Source organism: Heliconius melpomene, chromosome 14 (assembly GCF_056956725.1).
Source record: "Heliconius melpomene rosina isolate 202511_hmr_F chromosome 14, ASM5695672v1, whole genome shotgun sequence".
In the NCBI taxonomy this organism is placed as follows: Eukaryota; Metazoa; Arthropoda; class Insecta; order Lepidoptera; family Nymphalidae; genus Heliconius; species Heliconius melpomene.
This window is the reverse complement of record NC_140402.1, coordinates 3,793,176-3,811,120: the sequence shown is the minus strand read 5'-3', so window position 1 is coordinate 3,811,120 and position 17,945 is coordinate 3,793,176. Positions and strand designations below refer to the sequence as shown.

Below are 17,945 nucleotides of genomic sequence, written 5' to 3'. Positions count from 1 at the left end.
ATTATAGAACATAATTACCATTATAACTAGAATTTACTAATATATACATATAAGTACATATATGTAGTAGTATCTTGAAATTCCTTATACGTAATTATGTCTAATTTTCTAATAAAAGTGGCCGCGTTTGACCGAGGTTATGGGTTCGATTCCTTCTATCAAAGCTTAGTTTTCTTCTCGAAGCTTAACTTAACTCTTGATAAAGTGTAGTCAATTATTTCAAAGTGCATGTATCACGCTGTTACCCGTATGTAGTACCTATCGGAGGTAGAGAGTCTAGCGTTAAAACACTACGCTCGCCACCTTTCGCAGACGTCGCAAAGAAATGAAAATATAAAATATTTTAGTCGAGCGGGAATCGAACCCATAATAAGATTGACGCGTTATTTGCTGTATATAACTCACTTAATAAACTTTATTTTATAATAAAAAAATATAGACAGAGTGCAAAATGAGTTGGTCGTATCATGTGGACCATACACAATTAATTGTGGACCAAAAGTTCCACGCATGGTGCTGCAGGTCCTATTTGTATTGCGGTTACTCTCATGCTCTAGTGGTAGGTACATGTATATATATGGATTGCTCATCACTTTTTCATGTTTATTTTAGTTAAAATTTAACTTTAATGTTTTAATATAGAGAGATCATAAATAGTGAAAATTTGTTTGGATTGATTTAGTACAAAAATCCTTGGGAATGCGTGGCGTTGAAACCCGTTGAAATAGCTGTCTGTCGAAATTTGGGCTTAAAGTAGTGTTTTTAGTGTAGTCCTTCACGCAATCCGTGGATTTTTCGGATTAGGCAGAGAGAGAGTCAACAAAACAACTGTTATTTATAGCATCTTTGTCAAATTACATTCTTTAAAATGGTATAACTTTTTTATTTATATATCGATTGAAATAAAACTAACACTAAATGTTAAGGAAAGTTTAAAAGTTTATAAAAATACAATAAAAACTAACACAATTATATCTAAATACATAATTAACATCTTTATTAAAGCGTATTTCACTTGACTCATTTCGCGTTTAGGTGCATTTTTTAAAAATTTTTGTTCACAAATGGAACGTTTCGCGTTCGTGTTGATGATATTCTTTACTATTCCAGTTTCCAAGTCCTCGTTGGTACGTTGTAAAAATGTGTCGAGTGTTCTTGTATTATTGTGGAAAGCATCAGTCCTAGACGCGTCGCCACAAATCAAGGAGTGCTGCGTTGTACGGTGAAACGTAAACCGTAGCCTTTGTGCTGTCTTTGTGTCATCCCCCATTCTTTTCGCATAGAATAGAATATTTCGTGGTGTTGACGTTTTTATCTTTGTGGGGGTTTGGGAAGTGGGGTTATGTAATTAGCTCATATATTTCGTAAGGAGGTCAATTAAAGGATATTTCAATGAATATATACTAAATTTTGCTTTAGGTCAGATGTGGCAAAACTAAAAACGTCCAACGTGACAGGTTATGGGTTCGATTCCTTTTCAATGAAACGAATTATTTAATATTTTATTTTCTTCGCTCTTGTCACGAGGCGGTTTCCAGAATTCTGCGGAAGGTCCAAGAAGGTGTCTTAATGGAAATTGAGTGTTTTAACACGAGATTACCAGGTTCCTATGACTATTCTGCTACAAAAAAAAAAAAAGATTTTCCAATACTATCTCTTCAAAGATGACAAATTCTCCTGTATTCATATTTCCAAAAAGAATTCCAACAAATCCTTCTGTTACATATTATGTTAGCATAAATGTGCCCTACGTTTCAGCAATTTGTCAGCCATAACTCGTATATGTCGCGATCTCTATCTTTCGACTGAATATTTTTAATGTATCAACTCGCTTCGTGTCCTTGGAGCGGTCTCGTAATGGTACATACGGTCTCAAGGGCTATGCCATAAAATAGGTACTGAAATTTCTTTTAATATTCGTTTTGAGGTTTGACTTACTTACTAAAATATTATGTTTCTTGTCGATCTCTTTGAATTTTATATACGTGGAAATAAGTAGTGTTTTTTTATGTGTTATTTTTATTTTTATGAACTGTCTTTACGCTTAAATGATCTAAAAATATATATACATTATAAGTTATATATATACAAATTATAATATTATAAGTTTATTTAGTTACTATGTTAGTATTTAGTTACTATGGTAGTATTTAGTTATTTAGTTAGTATGTTACTATACTCGGATAAGCGTTGCCTGGGCTAAGTGTTTAGTTTAGGGAGGTGACTGGTGTGGTCTGTGATCGCAGGATACCGTCCAAACTCTTATCCGTCTTATAGAGATCGTGATCGATGCCTTCAGACTCGTGCATGACGGATCCAAGGTACCTGAACTTTTCCAACTTAGGGGATGGGGACCCAGGACTTATAAGGACAGTGCTCGAGTCCGGGCTCTCGCAGGCCATATACTCGGTCTTTGACACGTTGCCAATATGCATTTCATTCATGGAGAATGGTTATGTAACGCAAATGCTGCAGCTAGAATGTATCGGAAAAGATACCAAAAAGCTGAACGTCATCCCGATTATCGTGTATTTCGATTTTTCTCTCTTCAACAAAGAAGTAATCCAGCAAGTGTCGTACCATTTCGGAATCCAGATTAAATGCGCCAACTTTTAAAGTTACTTGCAAAAACAGTGTAGTACATTTTTTTTATAGTACAGTCGGTTAAAGTTGGGTGTAGTAAATATTTTGAATTTAATGTTTGGCAAAAACACCACATTTTATTGCAAACTGATGCAGGTATGTTTAAATCTTAAACTGTAATTCACAGAAGGGTTACTCATGATTACATTACAGAAAAAAAAATGAAGAAAGAGTAATATTTGTAGTCCAGGGACGTGAAAAACCATCACAGGGTGTCGCTTTTTGCGATATTTTTTAAAATCAATATAATATGAAAAATACATGACAAAGAATTTTTTTTATATTTTTCTCATAACTGTCACGACTTGGTCTATCACCTGGTTTCGTTTTATCGTTGGCTCCTGGGACACCCTGTATATGTTAGTAGTTAACTTTGTTATATACTGTACTGTGTTAAATTGTGATTTTACAATGTGTTTTATCACTATGTTATGTACATTTAAAGTGGTTTTCATTGAACTGAGTGTTAACCTTAAGTGGGAGTGGAAATCAAAAATGTTTCATAATAATTATAATTTAAGATTCAATATATTTCAGTACTAGTACTTTCAGTTCATTTTAGATGTATTACAAATTTCAGGAATATTTTAAAATGTAACCAGTTTTATTCTCAAGTATTTCTCAGACATCGTCCGTAGCGCGTTTAGCACGTGTCGAGCGTTTTTTTGATATCGAAGTCTCAGGAATATCGTTCGTTTTTCTTTGACCATTTATTTAAGTTGATAAAAACTGGATTTTCGTTCGCTTCCATGGATTCTTTTAATCCAAAGTAATGAAGTATAAATTTATTGTAATAAGTTTGTAAAAGCCTGTTATGAAATATTATTTTTCCAGCTTCACGCTTTATCCCGCACACAGCAGAGTAGGCAGAGGGAACCTAGCTGTTTTGAAACTGTTATGTGTTAAGATACACGTTCCGCATTTTAGGCCGAATTCTGCAGATATTGTGTGTTGAGTGGCGGAACTTAACGCCGCCATTTGCCTCTACACCAGAGCGAAAAAAAATAATTAAATATTTCGCGTTTACAGTCACATGCTTGTGTCCCTGCGCCAGACTGGCCTCAGTTTTTAATGAAAATTTTCATATTATATTTAACTATTATGATATCTCAATTTTCCCAATTCTCTATATATTTTTTTCCAGCACAAAGCAATAACAAATAGTATCGGTTCCCCTAGTATTCATGTTTTAATTTAAAAGATTGCAACACATTTCTGGTATCACGCATGAGCAGCCAGCTAAAGGTACTGATTACATATAAAAAAGCTCATTTATGTAATTCCTTTTTTGGTTTACTTTCGAAATTAAGATTTGTATTCAAAGTATAACTTTCACAATCTATTTAACTGAATGCACGCGAGGGGAACGTGTACTAACTATATTAGGGGCAGCAAGCTTGTTATTTATAATTTATACCCTCAATTAATATGTCTCGTCAATTGCTAGAAACTACGGTATTGTCTGTCTATTCTAGTTAAAAAACCTGAGAAGTTTAAAAGTTTATAATGTTTAAATAGGGAGTTTATGTTTAGAAATATATTCAACTAGCGGAATTTTAATAAACCATGAAACACGTGTTCAATTCCTTTGTCTATCTCTATTTCACCCCTTTAGAGTTATAATTTTTCAAAATTCCTTCTTAGTGGATGTCCAGATTACGAAAGTAAACATTTGTCCAAATTTCATGTTTCTACGCACAGCGGTTACGGCTGTGCGCGCGTCTTACCTCAGTCAGTGAGGACAAGTCCTTTTATATATATAGATTGTATGAAAGATGTGTATAATATTGTTAGGTATCAAATGTATTAACGGTTGTTCGACCTTCCTGGGCGATGGATGAACTTTGGAATATAATTTAAAAAGAATTGTTAGATTTAAGTTGTCAAAGTAAAACTTAATAAGAAAAATAGGAAATTGGTGCACGTACATGTCCTATCCCACTTCTGACACAACAATTAGCTACTATAACATCTCTTTAAGTTCTTTCTAAGCTCTCCCTAAAATCTTTCAAAGATCTCGTTGTTTTTTATGAAGCTGAAGATGTAGAAGACATCGATCGACAAAGAAGGTCGAATAACCGTTAGAGAATTTAGTTCCTAACAATATAATATTCAAGTGGAAATTTGTTTATAAATCTAAGTAAGCACTGTTCTACTTAGCGTACTTAAGAAGGTACTCAAGCAAGAGTTGCTTAAAAACCTAGCTATACCTTTCTAGGTGCACAAATGTAAATTATACAATGATACTAAGACGCTTTGCCTAAGCCTTTGCGAGAACACTCACTCGCGAAATATGTATGAAATTTAAAATAAGGCATAAAATTACCAAGTTTGTTTCTTTGCCAGAAGTAGAGCTCCACTTCCATCTACACTTTCTTCGGATAATTCAGGTTCCAAGTTAATTGTACTTTGAGATACGTTTGGAGCGAACTTAAATTATTAAAATAGAAAACTGCAGCTTGGAGAATCTAAAACTTCACGAAGAATAACATTTTTTTTCTCAGGTTTACTGTTATTACACACTGTCCCCCACTTTCCACCTTATTCTGGAGGTCTTTTTTTGCCTTGGTATCACAGTGAGGAAATGAAAATAGAAAATATTTCTTTTCCTACAGTGGGAATCGAACCCACAAACTAACCTATCGTTTACAGTCATACGCCAGTGCCCCTGCGCCAATGGTCTCACATAAGAATAACATTTCAACTTAAATAAAGGCTAATTCAAGCGGGCGTAGCCGCGTTCGGGTCTACTAGTCTATACTAATATAATAAACCGGAATGTATGAAAGCTGCATTCTTCAGAAGTGCTATAGGCTATATAATATTACTTTACACATATGTACTAATATATTTTAAAGTACTTTCTAATTTGACATGCAATTTATTCTGCCATGTTAATAACAACCGTCGCGTCGCTACGCAACCGTTACCGCGACATTTTGATATTCATCCTTATGAAAATAAATATAATAGTCACTTTTAGCATTTTATGTAGATTGAAATTATAATTTACTGTATAACATTCTAATAAATAATTAAGAAGATGTCACTGATTCGAAATGACCTAGCCTACGGGCGGCATAGTATGAGTATGACCGACGCGAAAATATTCTTATAGTTCAAGCAGGCGTAGCCGCGTCCGGGTCCACTAGTTTAATATATAATACCATATTAAAACTTCAGCAAAATATGAAAATATATAATATCAATTACAATTTATTTTACACTTTTCTCGTAACTAAACGTCGGGTATCGTAAGACTAAAAAAAATTGATTAAATTTCTGTTAGACGAAGATTTTCTTAACTTTTTATTGGCCTATTAGCTTTCTAGTGAAGGTAAAACGTGAAAGAACTGATTCCTCTGGAAACTTTAAACTTGAATACTGATCGAGGGAATTTTAATTTTGCGAGTTTTTTATTTAGATTTTGCTATAACTTTGAGTTTTAATTTAATTTATGCATTATATTTAATTTATGCATTTTCTTACTTACTTTTAAATTGTTATTAAAATATTCTTTTTAAAATTAATTATTTGTTTTTAATTGCATGTAATTATACTTTAAGTTTATTAGATAGGGCTAATTCCCACTAACCTATAGTCTCAGAGGGCATCTCATACTACAATAAATGTTTATTTTATTGATTTTCACACGGCTCTATTATAATGCAACTCCATGGTACTAGCAACGGGTCGTACCACCATAGTTCCTCCTTTGAACAACTTCACCATATTAATAATAATGATAATTCTACCAAAGGACCCCTACTACTGCTGTACAAAGTTTTTATTTCGATAAAGTTCCACTCCTCTTTGCGTACCGCGGGAGTTAGAACTTTGTGTTAATAAATTATATTTTTGTACGCTATGCTATCGCTTTCGTTGCGCATTTATTTAGCAACGATTGATTAATTTTACAAAGTGAGTAATTAGAAAAAGTATTTTTTTTATCCCTTTGCCGTTTGTATAAATAATGTTTGTGGAGAATTGCGGGTAAAATGTATTGAAATAGAAAAAAAAAATATATTTATTTTTAATATTTTATACGCTTGTAGTGACTAATCTCTACTTAATGACCGTTGCTAGTGACATGCATCCTTATAAATTCATTATTGATAAGATTATAGTAATTATAATAGTTCACTATGCTATTATAATACCGTTAGAGCTTCATTATGATGTAACATGATTAAATGTTTACTTTAGATTTGTCTTTGACCGTGTTAGCTTTAAGTTATAGTTTTCATAAAGTTTTTGCATGATTTTGATAATTTACAACAAAATATTTAATATACAGTTAGTTAAGTTATTAAAGTTTTTTTTTAATAAAGCTAATAAATTTATTCAAATAATTAATGTTAAAAGATGAACTTTTGAGAGTTCCACACTTCTTGCCCCAATAATAATCACTACCTACTAAGCTATTAATTAATTTCTGATTTACCCTCAAAAAAAACTTTGCAGGCGGGCTCTGTACTCTACTTTCTTATATCTCCGCTATAATTGCAGGTTTAGCATTCATTAATACATGCGTTTCTTTAACACGATTACTCCAACAGGGTCGCGCCAGGGGCGAGGGTGCGTTGGGGGGCTGCGTCACGTGCTGGTCCGCAGCCCGACGCATGCGAGACCGCGGGGCGCCGGCAGCGCAGGCGCGCCCCGAGCCCCTGCCTCCGCCGTCAGTCCGCCGCCGGCAGCCGCGCGCCCCGCCCGTACCACCGCCGCGAGTGCCCCAAGTGATGACTTGTGAATAGTGCGATGATCGTGCTCCGCTGTGCCCTCTTCGCGGCCCTCCTCGCCGCCGCCGCAGCCGCTTGGCAGGAGAACGTGAGGCCCAAGGTCTTCGCGCAATTAGGTTAGTATGACGGTGACACGCTGTCAGATGATAACGAGGTTATGCCTGACACAACACTAGCTTGCATTTAGAAAAGGTTGTTTATTTTGTTTTGTTTGATCACATTGAGATGAGTGAGCTGTTCTAGTTGGAGGTGTTTATGTCGATGAATTTCAAGTTTTGTTTTTATAACGTGAAATAAATACAAAATAAGTTGCCAGGATTCTATCATTGTTAAAAAAACAAAACGATATTTGGATCACTTACAAGTGTTGTCTAAGATTCTTATAAGACATAATTTATTTATCTTATTTCGTCGTTCACGAAATTCTTATTTCCGTTTTATTTTGATAAAGTTCACCAAGTTGAGCTTTTTAGGTTATCGATTGTTATGATACTCTCAACATAATAGAGTCAATTTATATATATAATGTGAGTGCTTCATGTATTTTTCTACATTATTTTAATGACATTAAATTACGTTTCCACAAAAACTTTAAAAGCTCGAGTACGTAGAGTCGAAATATAAAAATGAAAAACTAAATTATTTGTATTCATACCGTAAAATAAATAATAAAACAGATATTTTATTACCAATATTTAATTTTAAGATAACTTTATCGATTGCTAATCGTAAAATATAAACAATAATGACGGTAAAATACCGCCTAGCGGCACACCAGAGTAGAGTGACGCGATAGTCTATCCTACTAGAATAAAGGACTGCACAACTATGAAGCTATTGTTTTATTGTGCAGTCTGCATTGCGGGGGACAGCCACGTGGCTCTCATTAGTGCACAAAGCGAAGCAGTTTGTTCTGTGTTTTGCCATGTTACGCCCGGATTACCAATGCGGTGTTTAACGTAGTGGATGGAACTTTATCTAACCTCAGTGTTGGTGGGCGTTTCGATCGTTTCTCTCTTGGTCTTTGGAATTAAATAATGATTTGATTTCATTAAATAGCATGAAGATCGTTTAACTCTTATAACATAAAAATAAAGAAATATTTCATGTCTATTTCCTTTCGGGATAACGATTTATGATATCTTTGCACATATTATTCACCTTTTAACTGTATTTTCAAAGTATTTTATTTCAAACATTTAATGTCCTTGAAAAGGGTGAGAGGTCAATAATGAAATAACTAAGCTTCGTCATCACAATCGTATATTCATTGCAGACCACTTACCAAAGAAGTAATCTGTTGATGTCAATTAAAGAACTCTCAATTGGAATCACTGACGTTATAGGTCTAGACGATATTGTCGGACGCATATCCGTCCATTGTATCCGGAGTTGCATTGTTTGCCGTTGCTATGAAATATTAATGCATCTATATCAAATTTTAAAAAATAATATCTAACATTTAGATATTCAAACAGTATTTATGCATTTAAATTTAATTTCCACACAATTTCATTCAAGTTAATAGTGACAATTACGATTTAATTTGTTAAATTAATTGCAATTGAAAGTCAATATGACGAAATGAAGTAAGCAGAGATGATCAAGTATGGTAATTACTCCAATATAGTTTCTATTTGATGTTCGGACACTCGCAGTGTCCGTGTCAACACCTCACTCGTAATGTGATCTACCAATTCGAACCAGAGGGCTCGCGCTGACCGCATAATGTGGTTTAATATAGGCGCGATCAAAGGTCTATATGGAAATCCGAGATATAAAGCTTCCCTTTATTACATCGTTATTTCCATACATATTATTTGTTTTTATACAAACATTTCTGGATTTTTTTGGGGTTATTTATATCGAATATTATTACAATATTATGCGTATTTGCTTGACGTTTGACCTTAATAAACAATTCATAACTCTTCTAATCTTACTTAATATTATAGATGTGAAAGTTTGTTCTACTTTCAAGCAAAACCTATTGAACGGATTTTGGTGAAACTTTACAGTTATATAGCTTATATATCAGAATAACACATAGGCTACAATTTATTTAAAATATAACAATAAGTGGAAGCGGGCGAAGCCGTGTGTGTCTGCTAGTATTATAATAAATTCAACTGTTAGGTTTTAGTTGACTCATATGTTAATGTTGAAGTATAAGCCGCTATTAATAATGATATTCTTGATGAATAATGTAGCGCCATAGTTTTAGAAGTGTGTGGAAATTAATTAATATTTAAAAATTCACAAGCTGCCTTAAACGTTCTATATGGATTTTGCTTATATGAATACTAAGTTATAAATTATTACATAGTATGTATACTTAAGCTATACTAGAATTACATTTTAATAATTTAAACAGTAATATAATTTTTGTTAAATATAATTGAACTTCATTATATTTTAGCCTTATGTTAGAGAGAGAGAGAGAGAGAGAGATTTCTAATTTTAGTTATTGTACAAAGATTAATTGATGATTATATAAGATGTTTCTTTATAAACTATCTTTATTATGTTTATTATTTATGAGCTGACATCGCGGTTTCTAGACTTCGACTAGTGAACTCGTCTAGATAATAAGTGTATAATATTATTACGGCCACGGCTTAGGAGATAGCGGTTGCAATCTAACTAACCTAATTTGCGGGTAATGTTGCTGCACTTTGCGCCCGTCGACAACTGATATAGTTATTATTCACGAAGTATACCACCAGGGGATTTGGTTCGATTTGAGTAAATTGTTTATAAAATAAAAAAAATAATATAAAGGGCACTCGTGGTGCAGAGGCACCGACTGGTTGTGGGTTCGATCCCACAACCAGTCTGTGTGGGACTCGAGGAGATCAAATATTTATTTAAATTTATATTTCCATTTCTTCGCACTGGTGTTGAGGCAAAGCGCAGCGCGGCTGCCACTCAACACGCAATGCCTTTAGAATTCGGCAGAAAGTGAAGAACGGAATGTCTTAGCACTGGGTCCCCTCTGCTGCTGTGTACAGGGTGAAGTAGATTTTTCTTTGTTTTTGTACAAATTGTGAAACTTGAATCGCGATGCACGTTCAATATATACAAAATGTAATAAATTGTCTCAAAGTTCCACAAAGGAATGGAAGTGTAACGAAATTCAAATGCAATACAAAATCTGATATTTTGTAAAGTGCATCTAATCATTTATTGTTCCGACCGGTTTTACTTGTGTGGGTTGGGCGACAACTATCGACCTCATACTGGATGCTGAGCAAAATTTCTCTCGTTCCGTATGACTCATTAGGGAGCAAGAATGCTATAGGTTAGTCACAACGTACTTCTTTTCCCCATAGTTATTTAATTTTTATTAAAGAAATCTCAACGAGGAATTTCCGAATAATTTGTTCTTGATATCTTTCATTAATTAATATAAAATTTGATATCGAGATTATAAAAGCGTCCATTTATTAACAAAGAAAACGTAATCCAACTAGTATTATGGATTTAAAAAATTATAAACATGATTCTAAAACAAGTTTTATTGACTGACTGAGTCCAGGTTTGAACAGGTGCCGTTGCGGAAGGTTCAATTTCAAACAGTTTATGATGTTGCATTATGGTTTCGAACACCCTCTTTTATGCTTTAACAGCTAGGATTATAGAACATTTAAGTGGGCCCATAAAATAACCGTTCACTTACTACCTGAGGCAGAAATAAATTACTTAAAAGGATAATGCTTTTATATCCTGGAATGTTTTGTACGTGTCACGTTTTGCCTTATGGGTATTTATTGGGTCATTCGTCAGGAACCAATACCCAGGGGTACTGTTTGTGGTTAGGGTGCATAATACCGCTGGGACTCTAGGTTGTTTATGATTGGACATTTGTGAGCAATTTATTAAAACATTCCGTTAGAAGTTGATAAGAAGCTTATTGGAAGTTCTTATATCGTTATGTTTATAAGTGTGTAGAAGAACTAAGTACTTTTAAGTTTTTGTATAATTACAATCATTAGTTGACATTTAATTAATACGTTAACGGCGATATTAGGTTTTTTCTTATTAATTATATTAAAAACTTTCATTTATTTATCTTTTTCTATATAAAGTAATTGAGATTAAGTTGAAATAGTAAAAGTAATTTAAACAATAGATACTAACCTCAACTATACTTAAAAGTATAGTTAGAAAGTACACGAGCTCTTGAATGACTCGGCTGCGGCATGCACGACACGCACGTGCGTGCGTCCTGTGGAGGGGGGGCAGCATGGCGCCGCCTCGCGGGAGAGGGACAACTTTATGGCGGTGCTATAATATATCGTCTTCTCTGAGCTGAGTGTGTCTGTCTTTTGTTTTATTATATCAACCAGATCAGATAACTGATCCCGCATCGATTTGCTACGTCCGGAGTTATGTCTAATTTAAATTATCTTGTAGTAATTGCTTGAACTGCTGCTGCTTGAAGCTTGAACTGTGTAAATAATACAAAATTGATATATGTGAAGTATGACGTCACATTACATCACTGCATCTCCTTTGTGCGTTTTCACAAGAACTTTCATAACGTTTTCAAATGTTATATTATCAAGATTGGTCGTATGTAGAGAACGTATTCTGTTAACAGTTTTGAATGATATTGCTTTTCGTTCCAAATAGAAATATAATGGCATGGGATCGATTGTGCCTCACGATAGCTTGTATTTAAACTAGAGAAAAGGGGCAGTTACGTTAGGACGGTTGATAAATAACGTTGTTATACATCCCTTGTTGAAGACAACGCAAATATTGGATCTGTAATGAAAATATTTGTTGTAATACTCTACGGGAGGCAAAGGAAGACTTTTTTGTGAGACGGCTACGAGTGTGTCTAGCCCATTGTGATGCAGTTTTTAAATCCGGATTAAAAGGAAGCTCGTAATAAGCCCGATGCGGGGTTGTAACGTTGGGACGTCGTTTGTGGCAACTTCGCTGTAACGTTCCCCCATTGTGCAAAGTAAAATATTATAGTTGAATAGAACAATTTGCAAAGGTAATCCATCTTTCTGCCATCAAAATGATGATTAAATTTTAAATTGTTTTGAATAGGTTCTTGTTTTTGAATATTAATGATAGTATTACAACCAATGGTAGTAATTCCTTCATTGGTATAAATTTTCTAAATTATGAAATGAATAGATTTTAGCCAACTGGATTAGAAGTCATGCTTATTTCACTTTCAAAGGAATAACAAAACAATCCGAACACTACATCAAAATTTTTAAACGATTTCACATTTTTTTAAATTCCACCTCCTTTTTATAAGGAAAATTTATATAAACCACAAGGTATATATTTCAGTAAGTTCACACTTAACGTACTGACACACTTAACGACAAAACCCTCTCATTTGGGAATGCACCGATGAATAGGAAAGAGTCAATGGGTCGTAAGAAATGGGCCAGTCAGCATCACGAGGTGCTGCTATACAAGTGTAATGCACCTCGCAACCACTTTACCGAGACCTCCCTGAACACCACTTCACTTCACTTTTAAGGCCAGGTGGCATGAGACTTTGGCTGTGCGATTTATTTTATTGTTTGTATAATACTAGCAATTTAGATTTAACCGCAACGAATTTCCCTCATAGTTTAAAATGTAATTTGATGCACAATGTATTCATAAAAGTTTTGCGGCGAGCTAGTTACAGTTGCATTTGTGAAAACAGTTTATCGTACATTTTGGTTAGTTATTATTATCTATTTACATTTCGTTTTATACTGTTAATATAGCTGTTTATTATAAAGACAAGGGTGTGGGTTCGATTCCCAGTCGACAAAATGAAATATTTAATATTTTCATTTTCGCTCTGGTGTCGAGGTAGAAGCACGGTGTTGAATTTCCAATCCAAAAATCTAATTCCAATGCTTCCAAAATTCGGCGGCAAGTGAGTAATGGCACTTAGCACTAGGCTCCCCTATCACGCTATATGCGGGATGTAGCGTGAATCTGAAAAAAAAGCAATTATTTTTAGTATTTCCCTTAAATATGCCGACTCTATAAGTAACAGCAGCAGCAGCAGCAGCAGCTGAGTCTGTCAACTTTATAAAATCTGAGTAAGTTTGTGAGAGGTCTTTGTGGACGACGATTGGTTCTATTAATGAGGCAGGTGGTCGCACAATGTGCGCTAACAATGACTGAGCGGGGTCTATTGCGCGTTCAATTGAATAGCATTTCTCTATAAATTATTATGTTTATTTTGCAAATGTCGTTCATCTCTAAGTACTGTGGATGTGGATTATGTTTTTTTTATAATTGTTATTTTAAATGTCTGTGTGTAAATATTTTTAAAGGTTTATTTAGTAAGTTATAATAATGTTATAAAATGTTTATATAAATAAACTAGCGGCCCGCCCGTGGCTTCACCTACGTCCTATAAGTGACGTCCATGCAAAATTTGAGACTCCTAGCATTTGTAGTACCGAAGTTTCATACAAACTTTCAAGCCCTATTTCATCCCCTTAGGAGTCGAATATTGCAAATTCCCGTCTTAGCATGCACCTACGTCCTATAAGTAACTCCTATGCAAAATTTGAGATTCCTAGCACTTGTAGTTTCTGAGATTTCGTGATGAGTGAGTGACCTTTCGATTTTATATATATATATACTAGCGGCCCGCCCGCGGCTTCGCCTGCGTAAACTACGTTATTATTAATTTCTGTCTCCATGAGCACCTACGTCCTATAAGTGACGTCCATGCAAAATTTGATACTCCTAGCATTTGTAGTAACGAAAATTCATACAAACTTTCAACCCCAAAAACAACTTCTTAGAAGTCGAATATTGCAAATTCCCGTCTTAGCAAGCACCTACGTCCTATAAATAACTCCTATGCAAAATTTGAGATTCCTAGCACATGTAGTTTCTGAGATTTCGTGATGAGTGAGTGACCTTTCGATTTTATATATATAGATAGAAGATAGATAAGTAATAATTGTATTTAGTTATGTATAGTACGGTTTTGGTTCCGCCAATTAGCATACATTGTTTGTTTGAGTAAAAAAAGGAGAAATTGAACACTAAATTCTTTCTGCTTATTCCACAAATAGCAAGAAATTCGTAAAAACTGAAACTTTTTAGTTAAGTTTCATCACTCATAACTTAGCTTACGTATACAGTGGGAAGACTTAAAAAACTTGCAGTTCCTTTTGAAAGTTAAACTCGAATATATCTTTGGAAGTGTATTTTAAAGTATATTATTTAAATAATATGCAGATATCTTATCGTCTTTTATTTACGATTCAATGGATAAAAGTTCTTTAGTACCAATAAGCAGACCACGTCTTCCCAAAGAGACATGTTTAGTTTATGTCTTACCATATGTTGGACCATCTGTTAACGTCTGACTATAAACCTTTGGTCTTAGAAGTGCCTACTTATTTAGTATTTCTAGAACATTTTGCACTAAGATGGTCATTGGCTTTGCTAATAAAATAACAGGAAACATTCCAGCATGTGTAAGAGTTAAGCGTGTTTAGTGCCCTAAAAATAAACATGGTACGGCGTCCCTTTCTACTCTTGAACTTGACTCGGGTTCGATGACCGCGTCGTTAAATGATAAAGTATGCAACAGTTTCGAATTTAACAATTGCTTTTATTGTATTTCGGTGGTATGGGAATTTCGATTTATTTGTTTTAATGCAGTATTGGTATATATTTAGAATTTGTATTTTTTTTTTATATAAATTTAATTCTCGTTTTTAACTTCACGATTTGTCCTGTATATAACAGGGTCGAAGAACCTTGTGTTAAGAATCTCCGTTCACTTCTTTCCGTCTGAATGTGAAACAAAAAAGCCCTAATAATCGTATTGGGAATCGAATCCACAACCAACGAGTTTACAGTCAGACGCTGTCCAATCACCTCACAGTAATACAGTGAAGTAATCTAATGTAATTCAAAAAAATACAAAATTTAATATGTAAACAGAAAACACATTTTAAAACAGCATTTCTAAACATAAATATTTTTAAATAAAAACTTAACTAGAATTTAAAATATACAATGTCCATATAAAGTACGCCATTAACATTGTGCTTCCGTTTTACCTAATCCTAAATAACTTTGGGTTAAAACTACTAGAGTACGTCGTGACGCAGCGGGACAAGGGTGTGACTGTAACGCGACGTTTGTGGGTTCGATCCCCACTTGAGGAAATAAAATATTTATTTACATTTATATTTTCATATCTTCGCTCTGGTGTCGAGGCAAAGAACACGTAACGTCAACACGCAATGCCTCCAGAATTCGATGGAAAGTGGGGATCGGAGTGTCCTAACACTAGGTTCCCTCTGCCTACCCTGCTGTGTGCGGGATACAGCGTGAAGCTGATTTGATTAATTTTAAAACTACCAAACTAAAAACGTCATACGCCATGACAGATACCAAAAAGAATTAGGCTATAAAATTGGTATTTGCGGAGTAAGAAGTCAGTTTTATACGTTTATTAAGCTCCCATATGTTATAAACAGCGTTTATAGTGAATTATATTTAAGTTAATAGTACTTGTATTGCCATTGTAGTGGAGACAACAAATCTTTATTACTTTTCGTGGTGTTATACTCGTAATGTGCTCGAGTACTGTCATATATGTTTACATAAGTTACTATTTGTTATACTTAAAAGATAGTACGATATTTTTTGCATAATTTTGTTGTTTTATGCTATAGTGGGACGTAATTGTCATATGTTTGGCTTTTAGGTTGGTATTTTAGTCAAAAAAGGCCAGGTTGTGGCTTCAATCCTCGTTCGAGATGAAATTTTTATTTAAATTTATGTTTCCATTTCTTGCCTAAACTCTAAAATGTGTACTATTAATAAATGACAATCGACTTTGGACATATGTTAGATATTCCTATACCATTCATTCGATTGTGTTTACCAAAGAATGTAGATAATAATAAATGTAATATTTTTAAAGTTACTTCGCGCCGGAAATGGTTACGTTATACATAGCAATGTCGATCGATCATTATTGATTGGTCCAAAATTAGATTGCGGCTACGGCTATAACTGAAATAACTTGGGATTAAGACAGTTTTACTGCTAACTTCAAGCTATATCCCGTACAGAGCAGGGAAGGTAGAGGGAACCTGGGAACCTAATACTAAGAAACTTCCTTTCCGTTAAGGCCATTGCTCATTTTTCGCCAATTTCTCGAGGTTTTGCGTATTGAGTGGCGGAACTCTAAAACTATTAGTAATGTAGTTTTACTATAGGAATGTAAATATTGTTATATTTTAAGTTTTTGTCTTATAAGTAGAGACAGGTTAAGTGAAGAGACACTCTTTTCATAGATTCACAGTTTTAAACACAATGAAATGCCGATCTACACCAAATAAAGGAACGGTAAATATTCTGAAATTAAAAGTTTCACCTGAGTGGACCTACAATCTATAACCATCGCGTATCCTGGCACTTTCTAATTACACCATAACAGGTCTAAAATAACAACCAAACATAACTTACCTTATAATATTTTAACAAGATTTTAATAATTTATAAATTAAAAACATAGTATGACTTTCCAAGCTGAAGATTACAGTGAATTCAATCCCCATCAAAAATATAATTTAGATTTTTCCTCCTTTTCCGAAATGCCTTTAACATTATATTAGAATCAGAAATTCTGTATAGTAATTAAATGAAATCTTATTTGATATTTGACTGTTCAATACTGTTCAATTAATTCAATACATTAAATTTCTGCTTTCAATTATATTAATAAGATTAGGCAAGATTTATACGTAAATAGGTGTGTACTATATCAAAAAGGAAAATTAAGGTTTCGGCCTTGAGTTCACCCACTCAGCAATCAATGGTTTCAGAATTCGGTGTCTTAATGAGAACAGAATGTCTTAGCAGTAGATTCCCAGGTTTTGCAAATTGTAACGTGAAACTAAAAAAAATGTAAAATTAGTAGGTATTTGAATATTGTAAATTTTAAGAATACCTGCAGACATTATGTAGAAATAGTCTATTGTTAAGATACTTTTACGATATTTCTAAGAATAGCTTAGTGAAGAAAATGTCTGTTCTATCACTTAATTCTATTTCCTACCATTCCTTAACACTATTTATTTTGTCGTTTTAAAACATTTTGTACATAAAATAGTATGTAGCATAAGGAAATCTCACGTTCCTATATTCCAAGCTTAAATTTTTTACTGGAACCGTAGTATTTGCTCTTAAAGGTATAAAAGACGTGGTTTCTTTGAGAGCACACCTTAGCGCGCAGACTGTTTGGCCACTGCTGCCGGCTTGTCGTCTAAAAAGCGACGTCATAAATATGTAGCGTCAGCATAATATGTAATATTTTGCAGTCGTTCCTCTTTTCCATATTTACATTTTAAAATATGAGTTGTTTTTTTTGTATTACTTACTATATTATTTTTACAAGCTGATATATTTATAGTTTTTTTTATTTAATTGGTAGATTTGAGAGTTTTTGTTGTATGCTACTAAACGCTTCCTTAAAAACCCTCAACTCAAAGGCCGGCAACGCACCTGTAGCTCCTCTGGTGTTGCACGGGGTCGTGGGTGGCGGTG

At 34.0% G+C, this 17,945-nt stretch overlaps 1 protein-coding gene across 4 annotated transcripts in view; it reads left to right on the top strand.

Annotated features, from left to right (window-relative positions):
• The window catches only part of Sema1a (semaphorin 1a), a 331,748-nt gene that overhangs the window by 22,057 nt on the left and 291,746 nt on the right, over positions 1 to 17,945 (top strand). For all 4 annotated transcript variants that reach the window (XM_085197182.1, XM_085197180.1, XM_085197181.1 and 1 more), the window contains exon 2: positions 7,203 to 7,498. In XM_085197182.1, coding sequence (XP_085053308.1) covers positions 7,402 to 7,498 — 97 coding nt within the window. In that variant the 5' untranslated portion in view covers positions 7,203 to 7,401. The remainder of the gene's footprint in view (positions 1 to 7,202; positions 7,499 to 17,945) is intronic.